Raw genomic sequence first — 24299 nt, 5'->3', positions numbered from 1 at the left:
CTCAAGAGTCCTTCCTGACAGCTGCGCTCATGCTCAGTGCAGAATTCAACCACAGAGCATCCTGGGACTGTTTGGTTTATTCCTGCTGCTTCTGAGACCATGAGCTGGTCCTGTCTGCAGACTCACTTGCATGAGTGAAATGTGAATTCTCCTGTCGTCGTCAGGTTGAATTCACATTGAAGCTGTGTGGCTGGAAGTGAAGGAAGCTGTGTTTTGCATCAGAGAATTGGGAAAGGCTTCACAGCAACTGGATTACAAAAGGACCGTTTTGTGGCGTAACACAAGCCGGGCGAGGACCAGCCTGATCCTACCAACCGCTCCCTTATGTTCAACACGGTTTTGCAATAATTTGCTGAGTTTATATACAATGTCTTAGTATTTCACTCCAGCAATCTCCTTTACTGCATTTCATGCAGAAAGTACCCAGCCATTTACATTGGGGAAACTGGACTGGCCAGCCATTTCAGGAAACCTGTCAGAGCAGTTGGATCCAGAGACCTGCCTAAGCCCAGAGCCCCACAGTCTGCTTCCCCATGCTCATGAGCACTGACCATTCCACACACCCCTGGCCATGAGCACTGACCACTCCACCCCCACCTGGACGTGAGCACTGACCACTCCACCCCCACTGGACATGAGCACTGACCACTCCACTTGTGTCCTTTCACTCGGAGGACAAGACTCCAGGCAGAGAAGAACATCTGGAGCTGAACTTGCCCCCCAGTGCTCAACGATCGCTCCTCCTTTTCGTCCGTCTGCTCATGACCAACAGCTGGCAACGGTATCGGCAATCAAAGAACACCACAAAGTAGGACGTCTTTTTTTTTTTTATTTCTACTGCTGCAGTTAGGAACAATTGTAATTGTTGCTCATACAAAAAACTTCAATGCAATGACATTTGTATTAAAAAGAGCATAACATTTCTGAATTCACATTAAATGGCAATATGTGTAATCTTGCAATTGGATACAGTTAGCACAGCATCGCATTTAACAGGACGTTATCTTACACATACAGTATATACACATTGTCTTTTACACTTAAGTTGCTTTTAATTTCATTGGATTTTTCTGGGAGTGCACTACACAGACTTACCAGAGCCAGTTCAAGAATACAATATTTTTTAACCTCCTATGAACTACAAATCTAATTTTGTTTAGTGTATGAAAAAGTAACCTTGATACAGTGAAACCCATTTAAAACATTATTTATCCTTCTGTTACCATGAGAAGCCTGTGATGAGGATCTACCTTAACCCAGTGCAGAGAAAAGGTTTGAACCCCCAGTATAATTATAGATAGAAAGAATTACAATTTCTTTCCATGGTACACTTGTTTTAATTAAAACCAGACAGTCTTTTCTTAAATATTCAAAAGGGCTCATATTTACCAACTTCAGTGGTGCATGAAGTTGGGGGAAAAAAAAAAAGTCATTAAGAATTGGTGTAGGTGAATTGAGAGGTGAATCCCTAGTTTATTCAGCATGATTAAGACGCTAATTAAAACGAGGTGGTTAAATAATTGAGCATTTAGTAAACAAGGACTGAGTCTGGACAGACATGGTCAGAAACATTGCGAGTTTGGCACTGACCACACAGGTTAGTGGAAACATCATGCCTCAATCAAAAGAGATTTCAGCAAGGATATCTGATGCTCCTCAGTTTGGGGCAAGTTATTAAAAGATGAAGAGAACCTGGTGAAGTCTAAGACTGTCATGAAAATAAATATGTCTATATAGGTCTAAAACTCACAAGAGTGCGACCCGCCCAGGGCCCACGTGCCCTCTCCCACTCGTCATGAGAATTAGACAGCAGGAGGTCAACATCACCGGCTCCGTCGGCCAGAGTGAATAATCGAGCCCCCAGATCTGCGACTTCAGGGAAGACAAGATTTTCTTTTTTTGCATCGCTAAGAGAAAAGTTGTATTTATTGCTCCTTGTTTAAATAAACACGTACACAAAAACAGTCATGAACAACGGGAAGGACAAGCCGCTGTCAATTAAAAAAAATAAATACATATAAAACGCGAGAGGACATCAGGCACAAGGCACTAACCAACAATAAAAATTACAATAAATAAAACTTTAAAAAAGGGTTTTACTCTTTTAAATAAATAAATTAAAAGGCATAATATAAATAATTGTCCTGTACGGTAAAAAAAGACAAACTGTTTTCTGTAATATACAGAAGGACCACACCACAGCGCAAAGCACCCAAAGGATGCAGACAACGCTCAGCTCACATTTTCTTTGCCTCTAACAGTCTACAGGTGCTTAACGTCGGAGTGTTTCGGCGTCTTGCCGATGCATCACAATGCATCATCCATTCACTTCACTTATCCACGGGATTCCAGTCCCACTCCAGCACCCGGGAGCTCCTCCCCAAGCTGATATCCGCCTCCTGTCCTGTGTGCCGCCCGGTGCAGGACTGTTCTCCCCTGTGCACGCTCCTCCTCCAGCCTCTCTTCCATCTTCGGGGTCGTATTGTAGCCGAGGTAGAGCTTCGTTCTCCCTTTGTGGAAAGAAAGGGACCAACAGTTAACACGCTCCGTCAGCTGAAGAGGCCCGGCTCCAGGTGCCGGTAGAGCAGCCTCTCCCCCACATTCCTGGGGTTCGACACCCGTCTCCTCTCGCCGCAGTCAAGAGCAAGGCAGGCTGGGAAATCAACAAGCATCGCTGTGGACTGGCGAAAATAGCCCTGATCGTTACCTCCCCAACATCAAAAATGACTGTTCAGACAAAGCCGCAGAGCTTGACTTCTGGCCCTCCTGCATTCTGCAGTGATTTCCTCTCCTGCGTGCCACAGAGCAGCAGGTTCAGATGAGACACCAGGGCATTACGCAGGCGTGAGAACTTGGAACACGCCAGGGCTCAGTGCTGCCGACAGCAAAATTCTCCATCTTCAGAAGCTCTGCAGTCCTTACCTTTCTCTAGTGTCACTCAGTGGCTTGTGGCCGTTCCCAGCTTGACCTTTTCTTCATTCTCTACGTCATACGCTCCTCTTTTGTGATACCTGCAGGCAGGAACAGAACAGAGAGGTTTATATCCCCATCATCACCTGGAGACGGCAGCAGATTACAGGCCATCGCCTCTTAAAAAGAGGACCAGAGACAGGCTACAGAACACTCCTGACTGTCCTGTTCATCACCAAATCAGAGTCCTGTCTTGCTCTGGGGGGGGGGGGGGGGGGGGGGGGCTTTTCAGAATTCAGTCTTGAAAAATAAAAAACAAAAACTCTCTTTTCCGTAAAGCAAATTGAGCATTACAAAACAAAGCCAACGGCAGCTACCCTTGATCAAAGGTTTTGTCCTGAATTCCCATGAAGCACAGAGGTTCGAATGGCAGCACGTACAGTGGCACTAGTAGGTACCCATCTGAGCCACTGCAGGCACGCTGTCCTCGCCCGGGTAAGGAGTCACCAACCAGCCGTTACTCCTCTACCGCTGTTCTGACACAGCTGGGGGCTCAGGCCAGATACGGAGCGGCAGCGGAGAGCCAGGCGGGACACTGACCTGAACGCCAGCAGCATGCCGATCACGAGCAGGCACAGCGACGACAGCACCACCGCCACCACGGCCAGCGCGGTGCTCCTGCTGTAGCTCTCGCCCTCCGTCACCACCGGCAGGCTGAAGAAGTGGCAGCGCTCCCCCGTGTAGCCCGGCTGGCATCTGACAGGGCACAGACAGGCTGGTGAGCACGAGGACGGGCAGGCCGGCAGGGGACTGGGGGACAGCGCCGGCTCCTAACGGGGGGGACTGGGGGACAGCGCCGGCTTTTAACAGGGGGGACTGGGGGACAGCGCCCGCTCCTAACGGGGGGGACTGGGGGACAGCGCCCGCTCCTAACGGGGGGGACTGGGGGACAGCGCCCGCTCCTAACGGGGGGGACTGGGGGACAGCGCCCGCTCCTAACGGGGGGGACTGGGGGACAGCGCCCGCTCCTAACGGGGGGGACTGGGGGACAGCGCCCGCTCCTAACGGGGGGCAGGAGGGGGACAGCGCCGGCTCCTAACGGGGGGACTGGGGGACAGCGCCGGCTCCTAACGGGGGGCAGGAGGGGGACTGGGGGACAGCGCCCGCTCCTAACGGGGGGACTGGGGGACAGCGCCCGCTCCTAACGGGGGGACAGCGCCCGCTCCTAACGGGGGGACAGCGCCCGCTCCTAACGGGGGGCAGGAGGGGGACTGTTATTGAGATGAGACACTATACTTTTGGTGATCAGAACGAACTTGTCTTCCTTTGTTCTGTTGAGCCAGTTCTCAGTTCTCTGGACAAGCGTCTCTTACGCTTCTCCACACACCTGTTCTGCATTTGGCCTTCACGGCCGGCTCATCGGCGCAATGCCAGCACAGCGTCCATCCCCTGTCTGTTCTGTAAGGAACGGAAAGTGGGGCCCCCCTGTCCCCCTGGGGGTTCCCCGGAGCTCTCGGCCTCACTCACATGCAGGAGGGCGCCTTCAGGTCCCGGATGTACTGGCAGACCCCGTGGATGCAGAAGTCCTTGTACTTCTTCAGGCAGGGGTTCCTCTTCCGGCCCTGCCCCTTCCTCTTGCCCTTGCCCTTCCGGGCCTGGCCCGGCTCCGGGGACGAGCGCGCCGGGGGGTCCCGGGGCTTGGTGGAGAAGGCGACTGCGGGGCGGAGAGAGAGAGAGAGAGAGTGCTCTGAGTGAGACCGCCGAGCCAGTGCGGACCACTCAGCGGTTGGGGGCGCTACGCGGGCCAGGCGGTAAGAGGCGAGCGGGGGTCCCCTGTGCCTGGGGCGGCCCGGGCTGCTCCGCTTCCCACTGCGTTCGCACATCGGGGCGCGAACTTCTCTTTTCGTTCGGGAGATCACATCAGCATCTCACTTGCTCACAGTGAACTCCAGGCGCCTAGAAGTCGGCGCAGTTTTCCTGCGCTCGGAAAGGCATCGCAGGGAGAAAAATCACGCTCTTTATCTGCAACACTTTGCTCCTGACTGATTCCTTTGCGAGCTCCTCTTGTCTAGGTCTGTGGCTCTTCCCCACGTAGCCCTTAGTAAACATGCCATATGGACCCAGTGTCCACCGGCTGAAACATTTCAGAGCCTCTCCTGTCAGAGGCGGCTGTAGCTGCTCTATACCAGCTCTTCCTGACCTCTTCCTCATTCTGAGGAGCCAGAAGAGATGTAACCAGGTTTATTATTAGAAACACGGGGGCCTCGCCTCCCTCAGTCATCCGACATGCCCGTGTTTTGATTCCTGCACCCCGATAATCTGCCTGGAACATGAAAGCAGCAACTGCACTTCAGTATTGCTTCAGGGCAGGCGAATTTTTTCACGAAACCGGGAGACTGAGAAACTCGACTGTGAGGGAAGAGCACCGTGCCAGAAACGCCAACATCAATCCACCGAAAACCATTACGGATGTCTTTCGAGTGAGCGCCAAACCACCTTTACCCCGCAGGACTTCCTAATCGCGCACGCCGGACGTCTGTATGGGGACGTAGTTTACTACTACAGCATACCCCCCGTATATTGAAGGAAAAAAAAACAGATGATGATCCATTAAATAACTTGAGACGCCCTATCGCTTACAGCTCTGGGGAACTGAAAAGAGTTTTGCGACTAGGACCAGGAGCCTCTACCTCCGCAACAGTGACGATTCTCAATAACACTCATTTCACCTGAAAGCGTGTTTTTCTCCCACCTTCATTAACGTGCAGGTGGAAGGGAGAGACTGCCCCCCACGCCGGTATTGAGCGGCCCTTGCTCGGTATGCTTACCCCTGGGGAACCCGACCTCGCCGTCTCCCGACTCGTACTCCTCGTCGTACTCCTCAGCCTCCGAGCTCCTGTAGTCGCCCAGGTCGCCCTCTCCGTCCTTCCCGCCGCCCAGCGGGTCTCCACGATCCAGGCTTTCGGGTTTCGCCGTTCTCTCGCCGTCGTATCTTGCGATGGTGGCGCCTCTGACCGAGCTGGACAGAACTGCGGGGAGAAGAGGGGTTCAGACTCCGGGCTCGGCGAGCGCACCTGCGTGACGGCGACCACGGCGTCCACACTGTGCGTTACAGCCCCGCCGTGGAACAGCCACCAGAACCCCGTCCAGGCAGGCGGTTATTCACGGAAACCCGGCTACTCTCACAAGCCTGTACCCAAGTTTACACTGCTGAATTTGCTCTCGATCGAATGCGTGTTCTTCTTATCCCGGCAGACGTGGGGGAAAAAAAAAGAGTAGGTTTTAACAAGCGTCGAGAGTGCGTTTGCGTCTGGGAGGTGATATTTCACTCTCGGAATAGAGCAGTGCCTAACCCAAGCCCCGTGCAGGGTACTCTCTTTCTCCATTCTAAGTCACTGTGGAACATGCGAGGGAGCTGCTCATTACAGGCACACAAGTCAAGGAAGAGGCGATGAAGAAAAGCGCCCCAGCACCAACCCAAGTGGAGAACTTGTTGGGGTGACTTACCCACGCAGAAGAGCCCCAAGATTGTCGCAGCGAGAACCTTCATGTCTTCAGACTCGGTAGTAATCCAAAAACGCGACTGCGTCTCCGTCGGTAACCTGCTTTTAGCTCCTAAAGTCCCGTCTGATTCCAAGCGCACTTCCTTCCCGCAAGTCCTCTCGCACAGATACCGAGTCGCTCTCCCAGCCTGACTGACTGGCCAAGAGGCGCTCTCGCCCGCATTTATAGCGAGAGCACGCCCACCTCCACTCCACTCCTTTCCGGAAGAACACACACTGGTGTTGTTAGCTTTGGCAAAACACAGACCCACAGTTCATGGTGAGCCTTGGGAATGTCAGATCATTTTTAAACGATTTGCATGAAATATAATTTGAAAAGGTCAAAAGGTAACGAAGCAGAGTCTGTGATTATGATGCAAGAGGGTTTATTCCTCCCTCGACTCGTCTGTGTTCGCAGAGGGTGCGGACGCTTATAAATGTGAATATCGGGAACAGACTCTTAAAGAAAATAGGAAACGAGTTTATCTCCCCCCTTAACACTAAGAGCACTGAAAGATGACTAAAACTCGGGAAGACTAATCCCTTCCATCGCTGCGAATTGAACAAGAAGAGGATGACCTGTGGGCGCCAGGTTCCCCGAGTTTAAGGGCAGCCGACAGCAGCGTGTTTAGAGCTCAGGTCTTTGCACCGAGGAGCCGGCTTGAAGACACTTCCGTGCCGGCAGCTACTGCTGCACGCTGTATGGTTGTGCATTTGATGAGTAAACTGTGATTGCTGCCTTCAGCCTGCTTTCCCAGCGAGCCTCCTGTGGGGCAGAATTCAGGGTGCGTGTAGACAGGGGCGCATACGCTCAGTCGGGGACAAGTGCAAAGCAGAAGCCGTGTCCTCGATGTCACAGCAGCTTCGCAAAGGCCCGCCTGTCCCGGGACAGCGGCAAAGCAGGCGCTGGGCCACCCACGTGCGCTTCGTCCCGACCACGTTTCCGCCCAGGAACGCGCGCAGCCGAGAGCGCCACCGTGTGGCGGGAAGCGGGTTTCCCACCGTCGAATAATTTCCCAGCTTGTATTTAATGTTAGAGCACGGAGCGTGACGGGACGTCTACATCAAATTGACGTGTATCTATCGATTAATTTAAATAAGAAACACACGCTATGATTCTTACACATTATGATTACTGTAACATACAAGGCGTAAGGATTCTTATATTCAGAAGCACTTATAATTATTTTATTTAAATATAAGAAAAATAACGGGGCAGAAGGGGGCAGCTCTAATGCGTAAATTAATGACATTTTTAGTCCTCTTGCGCGGCCTAGTGGACCGTCTTTACCTGATATGTTTCCTTGTTCCAATCAACAGACTGGAAATAACCCTGCATCAGAAACACAGAGCCTCTCCTGGAGGCGACAGGTCACAGTACAGAGCCGCTGAATCTGGAACTCTACACCGCTATTATTAGACAATCATCAATATTCTCAGCTGGAATCAAGTCTTAAAGCAGGTCCATTATTTCAGCCCTCTTTCCTGGGGTCTTTGGTTTTTGCTAACGTGCTGTCATTGACCATTAACTTTTTATTTTTAACCTAAGTTGCCGTGTCGCTATGCATTCTCTGAATCTTGTCTAATACCCTAATCATGTCCACAGCCACAGTGACCTCCGCATATTAGGAACATGTCGTTAATCCCACTTTCTGTGTTGCGTGTTAAATTGAAACTGTGCCGTTCGGATCAGTATATAGCTTCATGGGTGACTTTCTCGTGCAATCTTTGTTTATTCATTTAACATCCCAATTTATTTCTCTTTTTTAAATGCGCGCTTTAACATTTGCCATACCTATTGTTTCTGTGTCATACGATAAGTCTTGACATGACGTTTTTTTTCTGTGTGTCTTGTATCTTGTTGGCTGTGTCCTCCCCAGGAATTATTATGAGTTTATTAGATGATTGATCTGTGCTTTTGCACCTTGTGACGTGTGTGTGACGTGTGTGTGAACCCTCCCCCCCCACCAAGACGGAGGCGCGAGCGCTGCTCCCACCCGACAGAGCGCGAGCCAGAATTCGGAGCTCTCGAGACCACGGATCAGCCCCAGCTGACGAGCCAGCGGGGTTCGATTGCTCAGGTCTGCTCGCTGCCCCCCCTTAGCTCGTTTGCTTCGGCCTGGCGTCACATGTTTTGAAGATGGAGGCAGACGCCAGGTGTGTTGACACCGGAGCGGGGGGCCAGGATAAGGAGGACTTCGAAGTTTTGGAAGGTGTACCGGAGAGCGCAGTCGGCAGCCCTCAGGAGGAGCAGAAAGAGAAGCCCCCGCCGGACGGCGGCTGGTCGGCTCCGATTTTGTCGCTGGCCAGGAGGGCGACGGAGAGCCTGTCCAGTACCGTCAGCCACAGCAGCGCTCTGAGAGGGGCCGCGTCTGCTGCTGGGGTGCTGTCATCCAAGCCGCACCCGGCCAGCAATGACGGGCACACTCCTAAACCAGGTATTCCCAACTGTTGCTTCATTCTGTGCGCGAAACGCAGACGTTGCGTCTTGCTCGCCTTCGGTGAAAGTTGCGTTTTAGTTACTGCACCGAATCGCCGGACACCTGTCTAGCTAAAAACTTCAGCTGGCCGACCCGATGAAACTTTGGTGGTGGAGCTTGCCCTGCCGGAGTAAAGTAGCTCCCTGCTCTGATTTTCTGTGCTTCTGTCTTCTTTTCGGCACGTCGCCCGTGCGGTTGTTGTGTGTCCGGATGTACCTGCGCAGGTAAGCTCACTCGTTGACGTCAGCGCGTCTGCAGCCGTGGCGCTGCGAGGGCACGAGCCGCGGACCTGCCCGCGCACCCCGCGTGTTCGGGCCACGCAGGGGCAGAGTGCGCTTTTCTCGCAACGGAACCTCAGGATTCAAGGCTCCTGAATAATGCGCACGCCTACATGGTGCGATCGGTTTTACGCGTCCTGAAAGTTTCCCAGTGGTCGGGAAATCAAGTCACGCTCACCGCTCCGGTGCAGGCAGTTTCAAGAAAGACGTTTCAGTGGAGCTCATGCATCGCTGCTCACTGCTCAAGTCATGACACAGTGAGGTGTGACTGCAAGGGCGTGTGATGGTCACAGTTCCTCTTTTCCAGATCTCATTTCAGGTTTTTTCCATGATATTTCCAGGCACATGTTTTACAGGACAGTCTGGCAGGTTTAGGGCTGAGGAGCATACAGTGCAGTGGTTCTGACTTCAGGTAGTCCCCAGTAGAACTACCAGCAAATTCCTTTTCGTTGGCAGTGACGTGGTTTAATGGTCTCAAACCGGGGTGACGGTCCCTACTGCTGGTTTAGTCAAACGCAGGTCTATAGGCTACAGTCGCCCTCAATGCTGGCTCATCCGGCGGCCAGGAGCTGCGCTGGGAAGGGCTGGAAGTAATGAAAGTGCTGGCAGAGTGTCGGAGCATGGCTGTGGATGTGTGCTGGATCTGCAGTGTGACGCTCGTCTCCGGTCTGAAAGGCTGACCGTGACTGTTCCCTGTGTCCTTAAACGCCCCAGATGTGGAGGTGTCGGGTGGTTAGCGATGTGAATCTCACTACCGTGGAGAGTGAAAGGCTCTTGTGAGCCGCTGGAGTCGCACACTGGAGTTTGTAAAGGCGATGCTCCTTGTGATCGGCTCAGCCCCGAGACGAAGGGTGTGTTGCTCATCTGCCTGCGGGAGAACGTCTGAGCTTGAAAGGCACAGTGCTGCGCTCTGTCTGCGTGCTTGAAGGCCGTCCAGTTCGCCAGTTAAGCTCAAGCTGCACAGGTGCAGAGCCACACACGCGTAGCTGCATTGTTAACGGGGGCGACTGATTCCCATCATGAGGTAGTAGACCATTCTAGGTCTTAACATGGCGAGAATGTGAGTTCTTCATCTCTTTGTAGCAAGTTTGGAGCAGAACCAGAAAAGAGACAGAATAACAGTATGGAATGTGTCCGATGGATGAATGAAATTTAGTTCCTTTCAGTTTGCTTTTCAAATTCAGATAAAAAAAAAGAAATAATGTCTTTCTCTGGTAGACGGTAGATTGCGTTCTTCTACCAGGAAACGTGTGATCTACTTCTGCTAAACGGAGATTAGCCATCTTAGTTCAGAGGAGAGGTTTTTGTTGTGCAATACTGAGAGGCTTTAAAAACTTATGAGTGTTGGGACAAATATTATTTGTTTGGTTTTATAATATGTCTCATTATATTTTGGACTTTCTAGACCCCAGTAATGAGATTATGCTTCTGCTTCTGACTGACAACTATTTCTGTGTATAAAGAGACAATCCTTCCGAGGGTTCACGTATTTACAGAATTTGTGTCGCCAGCTCTGTGTGGGTTTTAATTTCAGTATTGCTTAAGTGAGGTTTTGTCGAAATCTAGTTCACATAGGAAGCTTTTATTTTCAGGTCGTATGACGCTGTTCAGTCAGGAGAGTTTTTTTTCCCATCGCCCATAAAAGCAGCAGTTCCCGTCTCAAAGTGGTGGGCATCTGCAGTTCCCTTCCTTCCGTGTCCTGCAGTGACCAAGAGTCCAGTTCTGACACTGCCACCAACCAGCTCCCCATGTGTCACACGCTGACGACTGTATCTGTACCCGTGCGGGGTGCGTCACTCGCTGACCTCTGAACATTTCAGTTCCACTTAAGATTTCTGTGAAGAAAGTAACTCTGCTCTGTATTCTGTGCAGCTCATTCTTTGCAGATGTTTATTTCTTATTATGACAGTTGCTCTTTTATTAGACGCGAACGCAGAGGGGTGGAGAACAGGAGACGAACCAAACCAGCACATGTCTTCGTACCAGGCTGTAGTGCTTAGCAAGATAAATGAACTGTCAAGAAGGAGCTGTGGGCTCCTTGCCCTGTGCGCAGCGGGCTGCGTTGTGAGAGGTGTGCGATGGTGTTTCCTCCGCAGGCAGGAACGCCCTGGCGGTGGAGCGGAGCAACCTGCTGAACATGATGAAGCTGAGCGTGAAGGTGCTGATCCAGTCGGCGCTGAGCCTGGGCCGCTCCCTCGACTCGGACTACCCCCCCCTGCAGCAGTTCTTCGTGGTGCTGGAGCACTGCCTCAAGCACGGCCTGCGAGGTGAGAGCCCGGCCAGAACCCTCCTCTGCCCAGCCCGGTCTGCCCGAGGGCGGTCAGCATGGCCCTTCCTCACCGATGTCCACGCGGAGGTGCACCGGCTCTGATGCACAGCGGTCGTTTACAGCTCCCTTTCAAGTAGCTTTGCCCCCTGGGTTCTGGTGGCACATTCTTCAGAGGCCCAGATGCATGAATACAATATTGTATTCATCTGGCTCGTTCATGCTGGAGGTCCGCTTGCAGTGAAGTCATGCCAGTTCAGCCAGTCTGATTTTTTTCTGTCTCTTTTGCAAGCAGTTTTCCACACTTTGAAAGGAGTGGTCTCATGTCCAGGTCAGGGTCAAGCAGTTTGTGTCTACAATTGCTCTATTTTCCTGCTTGATCTATAGCCTTTGAAGTTCCTTTGGGAGTTTGACTTGATAGGAATTTTAGTGATTCACCACGACAATGAATAACCAGTTCTGCTGCTTCGGCAGGCCTGTTGCTGCCTCATATTTAGGATTTTTATTGCCTAATTGCCACTTTGAAAAAGCCAGGAGAACAAAGACTCGAGTCCCTGGCCCGTGGCCAGCTTGCCTGCCCTTGAACAAGCCACTCTTTCTTCAGGGCGCTTACACACAGCCCCAGCCCCAGAGTAGACACGGGGGGTATCCCCCAGGGCTGGCAGCACTGTCTCTGGTCCGGCATGAAACAGAGTGAAGATGATGAGTGTGTCGCTGCAGTGAAGCACAAGGATGAGGGAAACATCAGCCCCTTCTCAGGAGATGTTAATGGAAAAGCAGGAAGTACCGACCGGTGTTTGTGTTTGTGTGACAGTACAGATTGTGTTTTGGGGAAATGAGCCATATTGCTCCTAATTTCTTTGCATGGAAGTCAAAGTACATGCATGGTTGACCAATTACTGTGTGTTGTCAGTTCATGCTTTACTGCTCCTACCCCGCTGGTGCCTGCTTATGTTAATCTAATGTTGGAACTTTTACTGAAAATGATTATTTTTTCTCTTGGAAAGAAAATGAGCGATTTGGTAGGGAATTCCCTGGATCACGGTTAAAGCAGAACGAGGGAGCGAGGCGTTTTAACCCCTTTAGTCTGACTCTCGCTCTGCTCTCCCCCTGCCAGCCAGGAAACCCTTCATCGGGCAGAACAAGTCCATCTGGGGTCCCCTGGAGCTGGTGGAGAAGCTGTGCCCGGAGTCGGCTGACATTGCCATCAGCGCCAGAGATTTGCCGGGGCTGAAGTGCGTATTCCGGCTCTCCGGTCTTGAAGCTTGTGGGCACGGTAGGATTAGGAGCAGGAAGCACGTAGCAAGCCGGGCAGGATTCCAGCCGGTGGCTGTCAGTGGCACCTGCGGCTCGCGCTGACGGAGACAGGCTGCCTGCTCCCTGTCGGCGCGCTGTCCGCTCCCCTCTTCAGCTCGGCTCTCAGGAGCTGCTCGCTTCTTCCCTTTAAACCCAGTCCAGTTCCTAACACCTGATGCTGATTTCAGGTGGCCCTAGTAAAGGTGCGCGGGTTGCTTGAAGTCCAGTCCCCTCCCAGCTGCTGAAGAAAGAAAAGCAAAAGATTTAACTGGGCGGCTGTGTGATTTCACCTGTGGGCTAGGAACTGGAACAGGAGGGAGAGGAATTGAGCAGACGAGTCGCCGGTGATTGTACAGTAGACTACCCTGACGCAGTGCTTATTCCACTGCAGCGCTGCATTGCAACCAGCCTCGTCATTGCTCTGTTGTTTCTGCGAATAATCGGCTAAGAAACCAAAGCCCTGGCAGTAGCGAGCGTGTTATGGAGCAGGGCAGAGCGAGCTGCCCCCTATTGAAGAATAAAGCAGATTCTTGTATAAAAATGCATGCTGAGTCAACCAGTATAAAAATGAGTATTGTTTAGTGACAATCATTTCCCTGTTACAGTTTAACTTGATCGCCCTTTGTGCTTTGTCACATCGTGCTTCCCTCTTGCGTTTTCCATGTCTGTCTGAGCTCGTGGCCACCATGAAAAGGCATCGGTTACAAAAAGGTGGAAAGACCGCTTCCAGTTGTGTCCTGTTGTAAGCCCATTGCATTTCTAGGAAACAAGTCCCAGCGTTAGATGTGCTGGGCAGACCTGTGGTAGCCGGGTGTGACTTACGCTGTGCCCATCTGTCCCAGGACGTTTGTGGGCAGGGCCCGGGCCTGGCTCTGCCTGGCGCTCATGCAGAAGAAAATGGCCGACTACCTGAAGGCTCTGCTGGATCACAAGGACCTCCTGAGGTGAGCCCAGTCTCAGAATTAGTTCAGATTTCTGCTCCTTATCTTTAAAGGGGAACTGCAGTCCCAATTTCTCAGATGGGTTATTAGAGGTTGGTAACAAAATGAATCCATTGACATTATTTAAAAAAAAATCACAAATTTGTTCTTACTTCAGAATTCATAAACTTTGTGAAAGTACTGTAAGTCGCCATGTTGTCACAAACTCGTCTTCGAGTTCCCACGAATTGCGGCGTGAGGCAGCCCTTCCTGCTCACTAGTTTCTGCAATGACTAATGTACTGAGATGTACAGGTTGTGCAGCAGATATTTCACTGCAGAAATGTTCCAACATGGTCTGTATGCAGAGTTGGACGTTAATAGAAAAGCAGGAAGTACTGAAGTAAGTATTTGTCAGCAAAACCGCCTTGTTTACAATGTAATAAGGCTGAGTCACATCACCAGAAGATTTGTTGCCTCATTCTAAATCGCAGCACATGGCGCTGCGCATATCTGGAAATTTGGTCTATATTGTGATGTAAGTTGGAGTTTAACATGCGATTGTGTACATTTCACTTTCATTGCGGTCTGAAATGCACTCATCAGTGCCGATTCGGTCTAACCCCGAAATATAAAAATAGCCTTGCAGTTCCAGTCCTGAGACGTCCAGCCAGTCTGTTTGTGCTGGCGCAGTGCGCCGGCGTGTCTGTAGGGGCAGGAGAAGGGCTCTCAGGGCTGCGTGTGTGTGTCTGTGCAGCGAGTTCTACGAGCCCGGCGCACTGCTGCTGGAGGAGGAGGGTTCGGTGATCGTGGGGATGCTGGTGGGGCTCAACGTCATCGACGCCAACCTCTGCCTGAAGGGGGAGGACCTGGACTCGCAGGTGCGCTTGCTTCCTGGGCCACAGGGCTCTTTCTTACGGGTCCTGCCCAAACTTCCAGCCTCTCTCCTTGGTCCCCCCTGCCTGTGGGGACCTTAACCTCCCGAAACGCGTACGGCTGCAGAGGTCCTCTCCTTGCTCCGCTGACATGGGTCCTTGCTTGATCCTCAGTCACCCCAGGAGCGCCTGGGCTGCCCAGCTTCTGCCGCCCGTTGACGGGGCTCAGGAGGTGGAACCTGGGTGGTGCTCACACCAGCGTGTGGGGGTCACTCGGACATCCCTCTGGAATCGGGAAGCTGCTTATTCCCGCTGAGGCTTGTGAAAATCCAGAGGCTGACCCGGAAGCACAAGGTGCAAGGACACCGCAGGGCAGGCGAGCTCTCACCCCCAGAGAGCGGGACGCCCCGTCAGGGTTCCAGTGAGGCAGGGCAGCGTACTGTGGTGAAGGCCGCTCTGTGCCGGAAACACAGCTCAGTCAAGGCAGAGTTCACTGCTTCCAATGTGCCGGGTGACGGAGATGAGCACCACTGTGCCCTTTGAAAACCCACTCCTGCAATCTCCTGCCGAGAGCTGGGGAATCTCTGCTGCGTGTGCGCTCCACGCCAGTAGTGTCCTGCATTAGAAAACGCCTGGAATTCGGCCCAAATCTTCTGTTATTACACCGTTCAGACTGGTGGGGCAGCACTAATGCATGGCATCATTGTCCTGCCTAGAAGAGATCTGCTGCTGTCGTGGGTCCTGGCTTGCGTTGCCGAGTTGTTAGGTGCTAAAATACATTTTCCTGTGCAACAGAGAACAGGGGCGGCTCGGAGCAGAATACAGTGCAGTTCCAGCTGGAGCGATCAGTGATTTGTGGCCCTTTTGTAATGCCAGTGACTGAAGGGCGGGGCTCCAGCTGCCCTGTCGGGGGGCGGGGCTCCAGCTGCCCTGTCGGGGGGCGGGGCTCCAGCTGCCCTGTCGGGGGGCGGGGCTCCAGCTGCCCCGTGTGCCGCTGATGTCCGACGCCTGTGCCTGCTGTTGCTGTTGCAGGTGGGGGTGATCGACTTCTCGCTGTACCTGAAGGACCCGCAGAGCGAGAGCCAGAGGGAGTAAGTGACCCGAGGGGCCCGCGGCAGGCGGCTTCCTGTTCCCCGGCTGCTCTCGCCGTTCTGTCCTTCTGCTCTGTGTAACTTGTGTTCAGCCGACCGGATCGTGAAACACCGCAGGGCGTCACTCACGCAGGGGGCGTCACGCAGGGCGTCACTCACGCAGGGCGTCACTCACGCAGGGGGCGTCACGCAGGGGGCGTCCCGCAGGGCGTCGGCTTCCCGAGGAGGGGCTCCTTGTGCTTTGACCTCCAAGGCTGAAAAACATGTTTCTTCTTTCCTTTCTGATTTTAAGAAAAGAATGAAGTAATATTTCCTTACATTTATACTGCGCTTTTCTGGACGTTCCACTCAAAGCGCTTTACAGGCAAGGGGGACTCCCCTCCACCACCACCTCCAATTAAAAGGATTGGGAAAGGCCAGCGGGAAATTTGGCCGGGACACTGGGGTAACACCCCTACGCAAACCAGATACAAACAAATGCAGGCTGAGCTCGGGTTCGAGACTGGGTCATGTCACCAGCTGGCTGTAACAAGGGCTCTCCCAGTAGCCGAGCGCTGCTCCAGCTGTTAGTGTTGGGATCAGCCACTCGGATCTCTTGGTGATGCCTGAGTCATTCTGACAGGTGGTGAGGAGCACTCCTCTCCTCCAATCAGTGCCGATTGATGCGCCTGAGACGTGTTCAAACACTAGTGGCTCAAAGATGGATGAGCTGGAAGAGTGTCGAAACTTCCTTGTTCCTCATTCTTCTTGTGAGGCATCAGAGAGCCAAGGTTTGAAAAACTCTTAGCTGGCTGTTCTGGACTCAGAGGGTGTAACCAAACGATGATGAGCAATTCTAATGTACAAAAAGAAAAGGGGTTGAGGATGACCTTTGACACCGGTGGCGCTGAGATAATGAAACACAAATGGGACAGAGCAGCAGAGAAAAGCAGATGACCCATCTAAAGATTTTGTTTGTGCTTTTTCAGAGATGGAAAAATCACAGCCATTCTGGACCAGAAGCACTACATTGAAGAGTTGAATCGGCACTTGAGGTAGGCCTCCCTGTGTCTCCACACTGTGCGCCGAGGGGCGGCGGTTCATCAGCTGAATCAAGTGGGAACTTGGGGGAGGTCTGATTGTGCAGAGGGGAGTTTGGCCTAGACACAGGACCCTTCTCTAACGAGCAGTTTCTCTCCCAGGTCACACACACTCAAGCACACAGGGAAGGTTTAGAGATGCTGATTAAGGCAACCCACAGCTCAGAGACTATAATATCCCCAAAATATTTTCTTATCCTAACGACTGCAGGCTTTCTCGGTGTTCATTTGTGTTCATGTTATTTCATATTTTGAAACTTCGCTCTGCTGCAGAGCATGGAAGCAGTGTGGTGCAGTCTTTTTTAGAGTATGAAAAATAACACCCTGAATGAAAACGAGACTTTGGAGTGGGTGGGCGTCAGTAATGCCTGGACCTTTCTGCAGCTGCACGGTGACGGACCTGCAAGCCAAGATGGACTCGCTGGAGAAGACCAACTCCAAGCTCATAGAGGAGGTGAGGGCAGCAAGTGTTCAAGTGCCCACTCCTGCACGGACTGGTGCAGGTAGTAGTAGTGAAAGGAAAAAGTGTGGGGGGGAAAAAAGGGAAAGTCATATCAGTTCATCCAATAGCTAGAGATGTTAATCTGTCCGTTCCTGTCATCAAGCTTTCATGACAGGACAGTTAGAAACGGCACATTCTTTCTGTGCAGGAGTGGTCCTGTGTGAAGAATAAATAAGGGGTTTTGAGTCCCCAGTTCCTGGTTGCTTTGAAAGTAGTAGGGTGTCTGCTTGGGCCGTGCGAGTGGGGTTCAGAAGAGTCCCGTCACTGCTGGGGCCAGAATTCGGCATGGTGACGCGGGGTGTCCTGCTCGTTCTTAGCTGACCGCAGCGACGGACAGGATCCACGCGCTCGGGGAGGAGCAGGAGCAGCTGAAGCAGGAGAATGAAACCATCAGACAGAGCAGTGAGAGGAAGGTGGAGGTGAGTGACGCCCGCCGCTCGTCCGCCCGCGCGGTCTCCCAGACTCGCCGGCCCGACCGCTGACCGCTCGTCCGCCCGCGCGGTCTCCCAGACTCGCCGGCCCGACCGCTGACCGCTCGTCCGCCCGCGCGGTCTCCCAGACTCGCCGGCCCGACCGCTGACCGCTCGTCCGCCCGCGCGGTCTCCCAGACTCGCCGGCCCGACCGCTGACCGCTTGTGGCTGGGCGGCCGTGTTCGCAGGTGACGAGGCAGGACAGCGAGGTGGAGCTGCAGACTTACCGCCAGTCGCGACAGGGCCTGGACGAGATGTACAACGAGGTGTGGAAACAGTACAAGGAGGAGCGCAGGATTCGCCAGGTCAGCCTCGCACCCCTCCGCCTCGTGGTCGGAGAGCCGAGTAGAAAGGGGCAGTGTGCCGGAGATTGCCTGACTGCGAGCAGTGTGGTCACCCTGAAGGAGCTGCCTCACACCTGGAGAGGAAGTGAAGCGTGGCACTCGGAGACGTTCGGTCCGCCTTGCGAGCTTTGGTTGACCTGTGGCTTTCCCTGTGAGGAATCCTCGGAGTGCTCTTCTTGAGCCAGCTTCCACACGGAGCAGAAGTTTAGTCTGAAAACACTTGGGGAAAACTCAGCTGGGAGTTACGGGAAATTACATGGCATTTATGACACCAGAACCATCTGAAGACATTTGCTTTGACCGTATATAAGTGAAGCAGACAGTTCTTCTACTAAGATTGACGTGAACAGGTCAGAGTTTAAATAGCATATTTCCCCTGAATCATTGCAATTTTTTTGCCTCCTTGGAAACCCTGACTCATAATGCTGTGTCTCACAATGCCCCCCTCACCTCTACAGAGGTGCCTCCAGTTTTTATCTCATCTGTTTTTCACTTCCATTCCTGTTTCCATGGGCAGGTTTCCTCCTGTCCTTTTGAAGTTGTACTACCCAGATAAAACCCTCTTCCCCCTTTTCACCCTGGGCTTGGTGGTCCGTTGGTCTCTCGGTACGGACGCAACTTTCGATCTGGGGTCGGCTGCGGTGGCCTTCTTGTGCCCTGGTCTGACCCCCGACCTCTGACCGTGTGTCTGTGCGTGTGCAGGAGCTGGAGAAGGAGCTGCAGCTGCAGGTGGGGCTGAAGCAGGAGATGGAGGTGGCCATGAAGCTGCTAGAGAAGGACACCCATGAGAAGCAGGACACCCTGGTGGCTCTGAGGCAGCAGCTGGACCAGGTCAAGACCCTCAACCTGCAGATGTTCCACAAGGCGCAGGTACCCTTCCCTTATTTTTCTTATTGCACCCCGCCTGCTTGGACCATGCCACCAGCCTGCTGCGCTCCCCGAGCTCCGGCATGGTGGCTGTCCGTGCCCGGACTCCCGGGGTGCAGGTCACAGTGGGCAGGGGTGCTCTGACCAGCACGTGTCTCTGCAGACCCGTGTCATCCCCTGTGTCTTGTCTCCCCCCAGAATACCGGTCAGGAGGTGCAGAGGAAGGGCGAGGAGGCGGCCCAGCTGGAGGAGAAGATGAACCAGATGGTCTCCACCATGCAGCAGATGGAGGAGAGGTAATGTGAGGGCAGGCGCAGCAGGGTGGGGTCAGTCAGGGGAGGCCGGAGCGAGTCCCGGGAGGCGGCAGGGTGTCCAGAGATGAGCCTGCGTTTGAGTCTGAATCCTGAGCCACCTGCAAGGCCCCCCTGGGCCCTGGAGTGCTGCAGCCACCCCAGATCCTGGACCCCGGAGCTGCCACAGCGCTCTGTAACCCTGAAGCAGCCGTGCGCCCCAGGGCTGCAGTGACCCAGACCGGCCGCTCTCGCCCACAGGCTGCAAAGCTCGGAGGCGGCGCGGAGGCAGGCGGACGAGCAGCAGCGCAGCGCCCGGCTGGAGCTGGAGGGCCGCGTGGACGCGCTGCAGCGGCAGCTGGCGGACCTGGACCGGCTGCGGTAAGGAGGCCGGCGTCGTCTCCGCGGGCACCCCCGGGCGCAGCGCCTCACGGAGGCCTCGGGAGCGTAGGCGCAGTGCAGACCCTGCAGGCGTTGCTGTCCGTTCTGGGCTTCGGAAGGTCGCGAGAAGTGAAAGAGCCCGAATCCCTCCATCAGGAAGGGCAGCAGAGCACTGCAGCGCCAGCCGGGGGCTAGAAGCGTGTCCACTGCCTGGCCTGATGTCAGGAGCCAGTCCAGCTGGGCCGCACCGGTCCCGGGATGGGAGACCTCCACGGAAACTGTGAGCCTGTAGGTGGTGCTCTTCCCACTAGAGCAGTATCCCAGGACAGGCACTATGGGATGGTGCTGCCCTTTTGGATGAGATGTTCAACGAGGTCCTGAGTACTTAGTCTTTAAAAGTCCCGTGGCACATCTTTGAAATGGTAGGGATGTTATAACTTGTGTTCTAAGTAAATCCCAATCTGGCCTCCCTAAAATTTGTTGGTGAAGCAGCTTCTCCTGGGGCTGCGTTTCAGTGTTGCACAAAGCGGGTCTCCTCCTGGGATAGTTTGGGATGAAAAGTGATGCGTGTTCCATGCGGTTTATAGTGTAACGGCCGTTATTAAACATCTGATGATACTGTATCGCACAGGAGTGGAAACGTCTCACGGTCTCTTGTGAGCTTTGGGAGGCTGCAGGAAATCAAAGGAGCTGCTGGTCTGCCAAGAGCCAGGCACGCTGCAGGTTCTCGGTTGTGTCTCTTGGGTTCGTTGGCTTGCCGTAGACTGGAGGGGAATTATGGGATGGGCAGCCATATAGTGTCCTTGTCTTGGCGTTTGGAGTGAGTGGGGAAATAAAGCACAGGCTGGGTTGTGTTGCGCCAGCTGTGTCTACTGTCCCCGGCAGACTGTACGCTCTCTCCTCTCAGACTGGGGCTGGAGTCGGAGCTGAAGAGTGAGAAGGAGCAGCGGCAGGGCCTGCAGAGGGAGCTGCAGAGGGAGAAGGACACCAGCACACAGCTCCGCACGCAGCTGCAGCAGCTGGACGGCCTGCAGAAGGTCAGTGAGCACCTCCGCCTGCGCCGGCCAGCCAGGAGAACTTCAGGCCTCTCCACCAGGAGGCAGCAGAGGATTGGGGCTGGGCGGGGGCTGGCTGGGGTCTGGGTGGGGCTGGGCGGAGTGTGGGTGGGGCCTGGCAGGAGATGGGGGAGTCTGGGAGGGTGGGGCCTGGCCGGAGATGGGTGGGGCCTGGGCGGAGTTTGGGAGGGTGGGGTCTGGTGGGAGATGGGCGGAGTCTGGGAGGGTGGGGCCTGGTGGGCGATGGGCGTGTCTGGGAGGGTGGGGCCTGGTGGGAGATGGGCAAGTCACAAGACACAAGTCTCAGAGGGGGTACCAGGGAAGGGCTTCGCCTGTCCCTTTCATGATCTTCCTGGGCTTGGTGTCCTGCAAACACAGACTAGATTTGCTGCCCTTTCCAACTTACCTGGTATAAACCCTTCAGTAATACACAGATTCATCCATTCATGACTAAATCTTTTCAGGGCATTCAGCGTTTCAAACAGTTAACTTCATTCCAACATTAACTGTACAGCTGAAACTATTTGGGAGAAACGTCTGATTTTTAAGAGCGATCACCCATGCTTTTAATGACCGTTGTGAAGAAGGTTAGTGAAATGGCTGTAATGTGTGATCAGGCTTGTCCTGGACAGTGTGCGAGCCCGCAGGGTGATGGGAGTGAGGGTGACGGGCTGTTGGCTTCGTGCAGGAGCTGCTGGAGATGAGGAGGGAGAAGCAGCAGCTGCAGAAGACGTGTGAGGAGCAGGAGCAGGCCCTGCAGGAGATGGGGCTCCACCTCAGCCAGTGGGTACCCCGCCTTCCCACGCGCCCCCACAGGCTGGTCCCCGCCGCCAGCGCGCCTGTCCTGATCTCCACCTTCCCAACAGGCTCCTGGGCTGGTGATTTGACTGTGCTCTTGCTCCTGTCTTTAGGTCTAAATTAAAGATGGAGGACTTCAAGGAAGTCAACAAAGCACTGAAGGTATGCAGACCTCATCTCGGCAGCATCTTCCTCCTTGTTCCGCTAATGCTGTAGTGTGTTGAGAGACGCGCGGGCCCTGCCAGGCGGGGGGGGAGGGAAAGCTGTGCCCTTCAGCCCTTCTTGCAAACGGCAGGGGCCAGTGGAGTCGGGGAGATCACAGGCGTGCAAGAAGGCGCAGCGCAGGTCAGCCGGATCTTGGAAATTAGTTTTCTTACGAAGGGGCCTTTCTTAAAAGAAAACAAACGGTTGATGCTTCGCACCCAAACATTTCCATTTCCACACTTCCATGTTAAAATAACGGTTGTTTTAAGTTTAGAAACGCCTTTCAAACGTATATAGGGTTCGTGTTGATAATACTGCTCAGTGTGATTGCTCTGCAGTGTCGGGTATATCTTTCCCCCCAGCGCAGAGCACGTTTAGAATGAACCTTTTCACTTGGCTCATTGAGTGCAGTGCTGGCAGGGCTGTTGCACTGGATGGAGAACAGCAACATTGTGTTTGGTCTTGCAGGGCCAAGCTTGGTTAAAGGATGATGAAGCTACACAGTGCAAACAGTGCCAGAAGGAGTTTTCCATTTCCCGCCGAAAGGTGAGTTGGCCCCACCCCCAGGGAGCAAACACCTGCAAGAGCAGCACAGGCACTCCTGTCTTCAGACTTAAAAAAAACTTGCTTGATTGGCATAACTTGCTTCCTTTTGTATTAAAAAAGGATCTTTTCCTCCGCAGCATCACTGCCGGAACTGCGGAGACATCTACTGCAGCAGCTGCTCCAGCAATGAGCTGGCCTTGCCCTCCTACCCCCGCCCCGTGCGCGTGTGTGACGCCTGCCACACGCTGCTGCTGCAGAGGTGCTCTACGGGCTCCTGACCGCCGCGGGCACCTGTGCACATCCCCTCTGTGTTTCTTGTACAGGAATCTCAAGAACATGTGGTTTATACCTCTTGATTACAACTGGGAGAACTAACAATATGAGCTTAAGTAGGTAGATGTACTTTGTCTAACGACTGAAGTACAGAAGTTTACAGTATTTGACTTCTGATGAGCAGTCGCCAGTTTCATTTGCATCTTGCTTTTTATTTAGGTTTTTCCTGCCACACACTGCACTTAAACATCATAGTGTGCATTCTGAATGTCATTAACTTGGGAATCTGACTGTTAAATATTCTTATCACTTATGCAGTTACTGTGCCTTCACTTAAAAAATAATCTGTATCATAAAACACGGCTTTTAAATATTTTGTTTCATATTTGAAAGCTGAGCTGTAGAACTACAGGAGCAGCCTCTCAGTGATCTGGTTTCTGTTGATGTACAAGGCGGAGTCTAATATAATTCTGCGAAAGAAAACTGACCCCTTCATCTTCAGAAAGCTTGTAGGTGAAGGTCTGTGGGAATCTGGATTGAGCTGCTGAGCTATGGTGAGGCTCAGACTAATAAGCAAATACCCACCTGAGTCCAACTGAAACTGCTATTGTAATCTAGGTTGCATTACAAGACAAATTTACATAAGTATAAACTTTTGAGTTTGTAATGTTTGTGCTTTGACAATTTAGAACACAATTGACTAAATCCATTTTAATTTTCTTTTTGATTTAATCTGGTGGTGGGAGTTGAGGTTTAAAACAGGTGGTGGAATGAGTGGGGAGATAGAGAAGGAGCCTGTTCCTGAATGAGATCTCTCGAAGTGGGTAAAAAGTCACTCACAAGTGAACCAAAAGAAACTTGGGACATTAGAGACTGTAGAGAACCAGGTATTGCCATGTAGGTGAGTCATGTCCTCGACCTCCTTCAGATCTCATTCAGCACCCGATGCCTGAGTTTCCTGTTACAGCATAATAGTACAGTAGCTCTACATCCTCATTCCACCTACTGGCTCTTTGGAGAGTGGGTTGCAGGTCAGAAACTGATGGTTCTACTCTGATAATCAGAAGTGCTGTCACCCAGCTTGCTAAGGTTTTACAAGTGCAAACCTATAATAAAAGTTCCTGCAGGACTTTTAAAAAAATTAGAAAGTCAGTCCAATTCTGAAATTCATTCAGCTTTGGGTTCATTGTCCAACATCATTAGTACTGGATGTATTTTTATGTTTTACCCCATCGATTGCAAGGGCTTCCTCCTTTCCTACTTTGGAACTACAGAAACCTTGACAACAAAATGCTTTTAAAGTTCAGGTAATGTTCCCTATCAAGCTACTTTTAAGTGCTCCAGACTATGCTTAACTATTTAAATTGATGCTCATAGTACAGCCATATGAAGTCTGCAAATTCAGCAGAAATGCATTTTAGTCTATGCTAGTTTTCCAGTAGTACAAAAGGGAGCAGAAATCTAAATTTCTGAATTTTATTAATGTCAGTCTTATGCCAATGCAGCTTTCACCAAGTAGATGAATTTTTCTGCAACTTTACCCAACCATAAACCCCAATTGAGCTGCTTTAAGTGAGAAATTATATATTGATCCAGGGATTAAGGGGAAACCTTTCCTTTTCAATCTAAAGTGTCTATTATGTAAATTACACATATCAGTTGCAAGCTTTTTAATGGATAGCTGTAGCAGGCTTGTTGAGAATAGTCGTAAGACTAATTTAAGCCATCTTCTCAAATGTTAGGCATGCTTTGACTACTTTTGTATCTAGATGTTTTATATCATGTTTGTTCAGCAACCTGTTCAGGATTTAATAAATGCCTTTATGTAATAC

The 24299-nt window shown here is 52.5% G+C and overlaps 2 protein-coding genes across 3 annotated transcripts; one reads left to right on the top strand and one right to left on the bottom strand.

The window, feature by feature from the left end:
- Positions 1–809: 809 nt before the first annotated feature.
- LOC148650746 (proheparin-binding EGF-like growth factor) lies at positions 810–6625 on the bottom strand. Its single transcript, XM_088604864.1, has 6 exons — positions 6418–6625; positions 5739–5939; positions 4438–4624; positions 3511–3666; positions 2923–3011; positions 810–2510 (listed from the first exon to the last, which is right to left on the bottom strand). The coding sequence occupies exons 1-5, from the start codon at positions 6458–6460 to the stop codon at positions 2939–2941; spliced, it is 660 nt and encodes a 219-aa protein (XP_088460990.1). The 5' UTR covers positions 6461–6625; the 3' UTR covers positions 810–2510; positions 2923–2938.
- A 1796-nt stretch (positions 6626–8421) lies between these two features.
- Positions 8422–24296, top strand: rufy1 (RUN and FYVE domain containing 1). Of its 2 annotated transcripts, XM_088604852.1 has the most exons (18): positions 8425–8890; positions 11307–11477; positions 12594–12711; positions 13615–13716; positions 14449–14572; positions 15599–15657; positions 16626–16691; positions 17121–17190; positions 17556–17657; positions 17898–18014; positions 18756–18923; positions 19119–19216; positions 19472–19591; positions 20499–20628; positions 21335–21429; positions 21558–21606; positions 22117–22194; positions 22332–24296. In XM_088604852.1, exons 1-18 carry the CDS (start codon positions 8593–8595, stop codon positions 22470–22472), a joined length of 2106 nt encoding a protein of 701 aa, XP_088460978.1. In that variant the 5' UTR covers positions 8425–8592; the 3' UTR covers positions 22473–24296. The 2 variants fall into 2 exon arrangements, with proteins under 2 accessions (XP_088460979.1, XP_088460978.1); XM_088604853.1 differs by lacking the exon at positions 17898–18014 and having other exon boundaries at positions 8422–8890.
- Positions 24297–24299: the final 3 nt, after the last annotated feature.

Source organism: Lepisosteus platostomus, chromosome 13 (genome assembly GCF_059453375.1).
Source record: "Lepisosteus platostomus isolate fLepPlt1 chromosome 13, fLepPlt1.hap1, whole genome shotgun sequence".
Lineage (NCBI taxonomy): Eukaryota > Metazoa > Chordata > Actinopteri > Semionotiformes > Lepisosteidae > Lepisosteus > Lepisosteus platostomus.
The sequence above is the reverse complement of the archived record's forward strand: the minus strand, read 5'-3'. Positions and strand labels throughout refer to the sequence as shown.

Excerpts from the sequence above, each read along its gene's own strand:
- LOC148650746 (XM_088604864.1), bottom strand. The coding sequence starts at position 6,460 with ATGAAGGTTCTCGCTGCGACAATCTTGGGGCTCTTCTGCGTGG. Across the intron at positions 5,940-6,417 it reads CTTGGGGCTCTTCTGCGTGG|TTCTGTCCAGCTCGGTCAGA; the intron begins GTAAGTCACCCC and ends TTCTCCCCGCAG. Across the intron at positions 3,012-3,510 it reads GGCATGCTGCTGGCGTTCAG|GTATCACAAAAGAGGAGCGT; the intron begins GTCAGTGTCCCG and ends TCCTGCCTGCAG.
- rufy1 (XM_088604852.1), top strand. The coding sequence starts at position 8,593 with ATGGAGGCAGACGCCAGGTGTGTTGACACCGGAGCGGGGGGCCAGGAT. Across the intron at positions 18,924-19,118 it reads AGATGTTCCACAAGGCGCAG|AATACCGGTCAGGAGGTGCA; the intron begins GTACCCTTCCCT and ends GTCTCCCCCCAG. Across the intron at positions 20,629-21,334 it reads AGCTGGACGGCCTGCAGAAG|GAGCTGCTGGAGATGAGGAG; the intron begins GTCAGTGAGCAC and ends GGCTTCGTGCAG.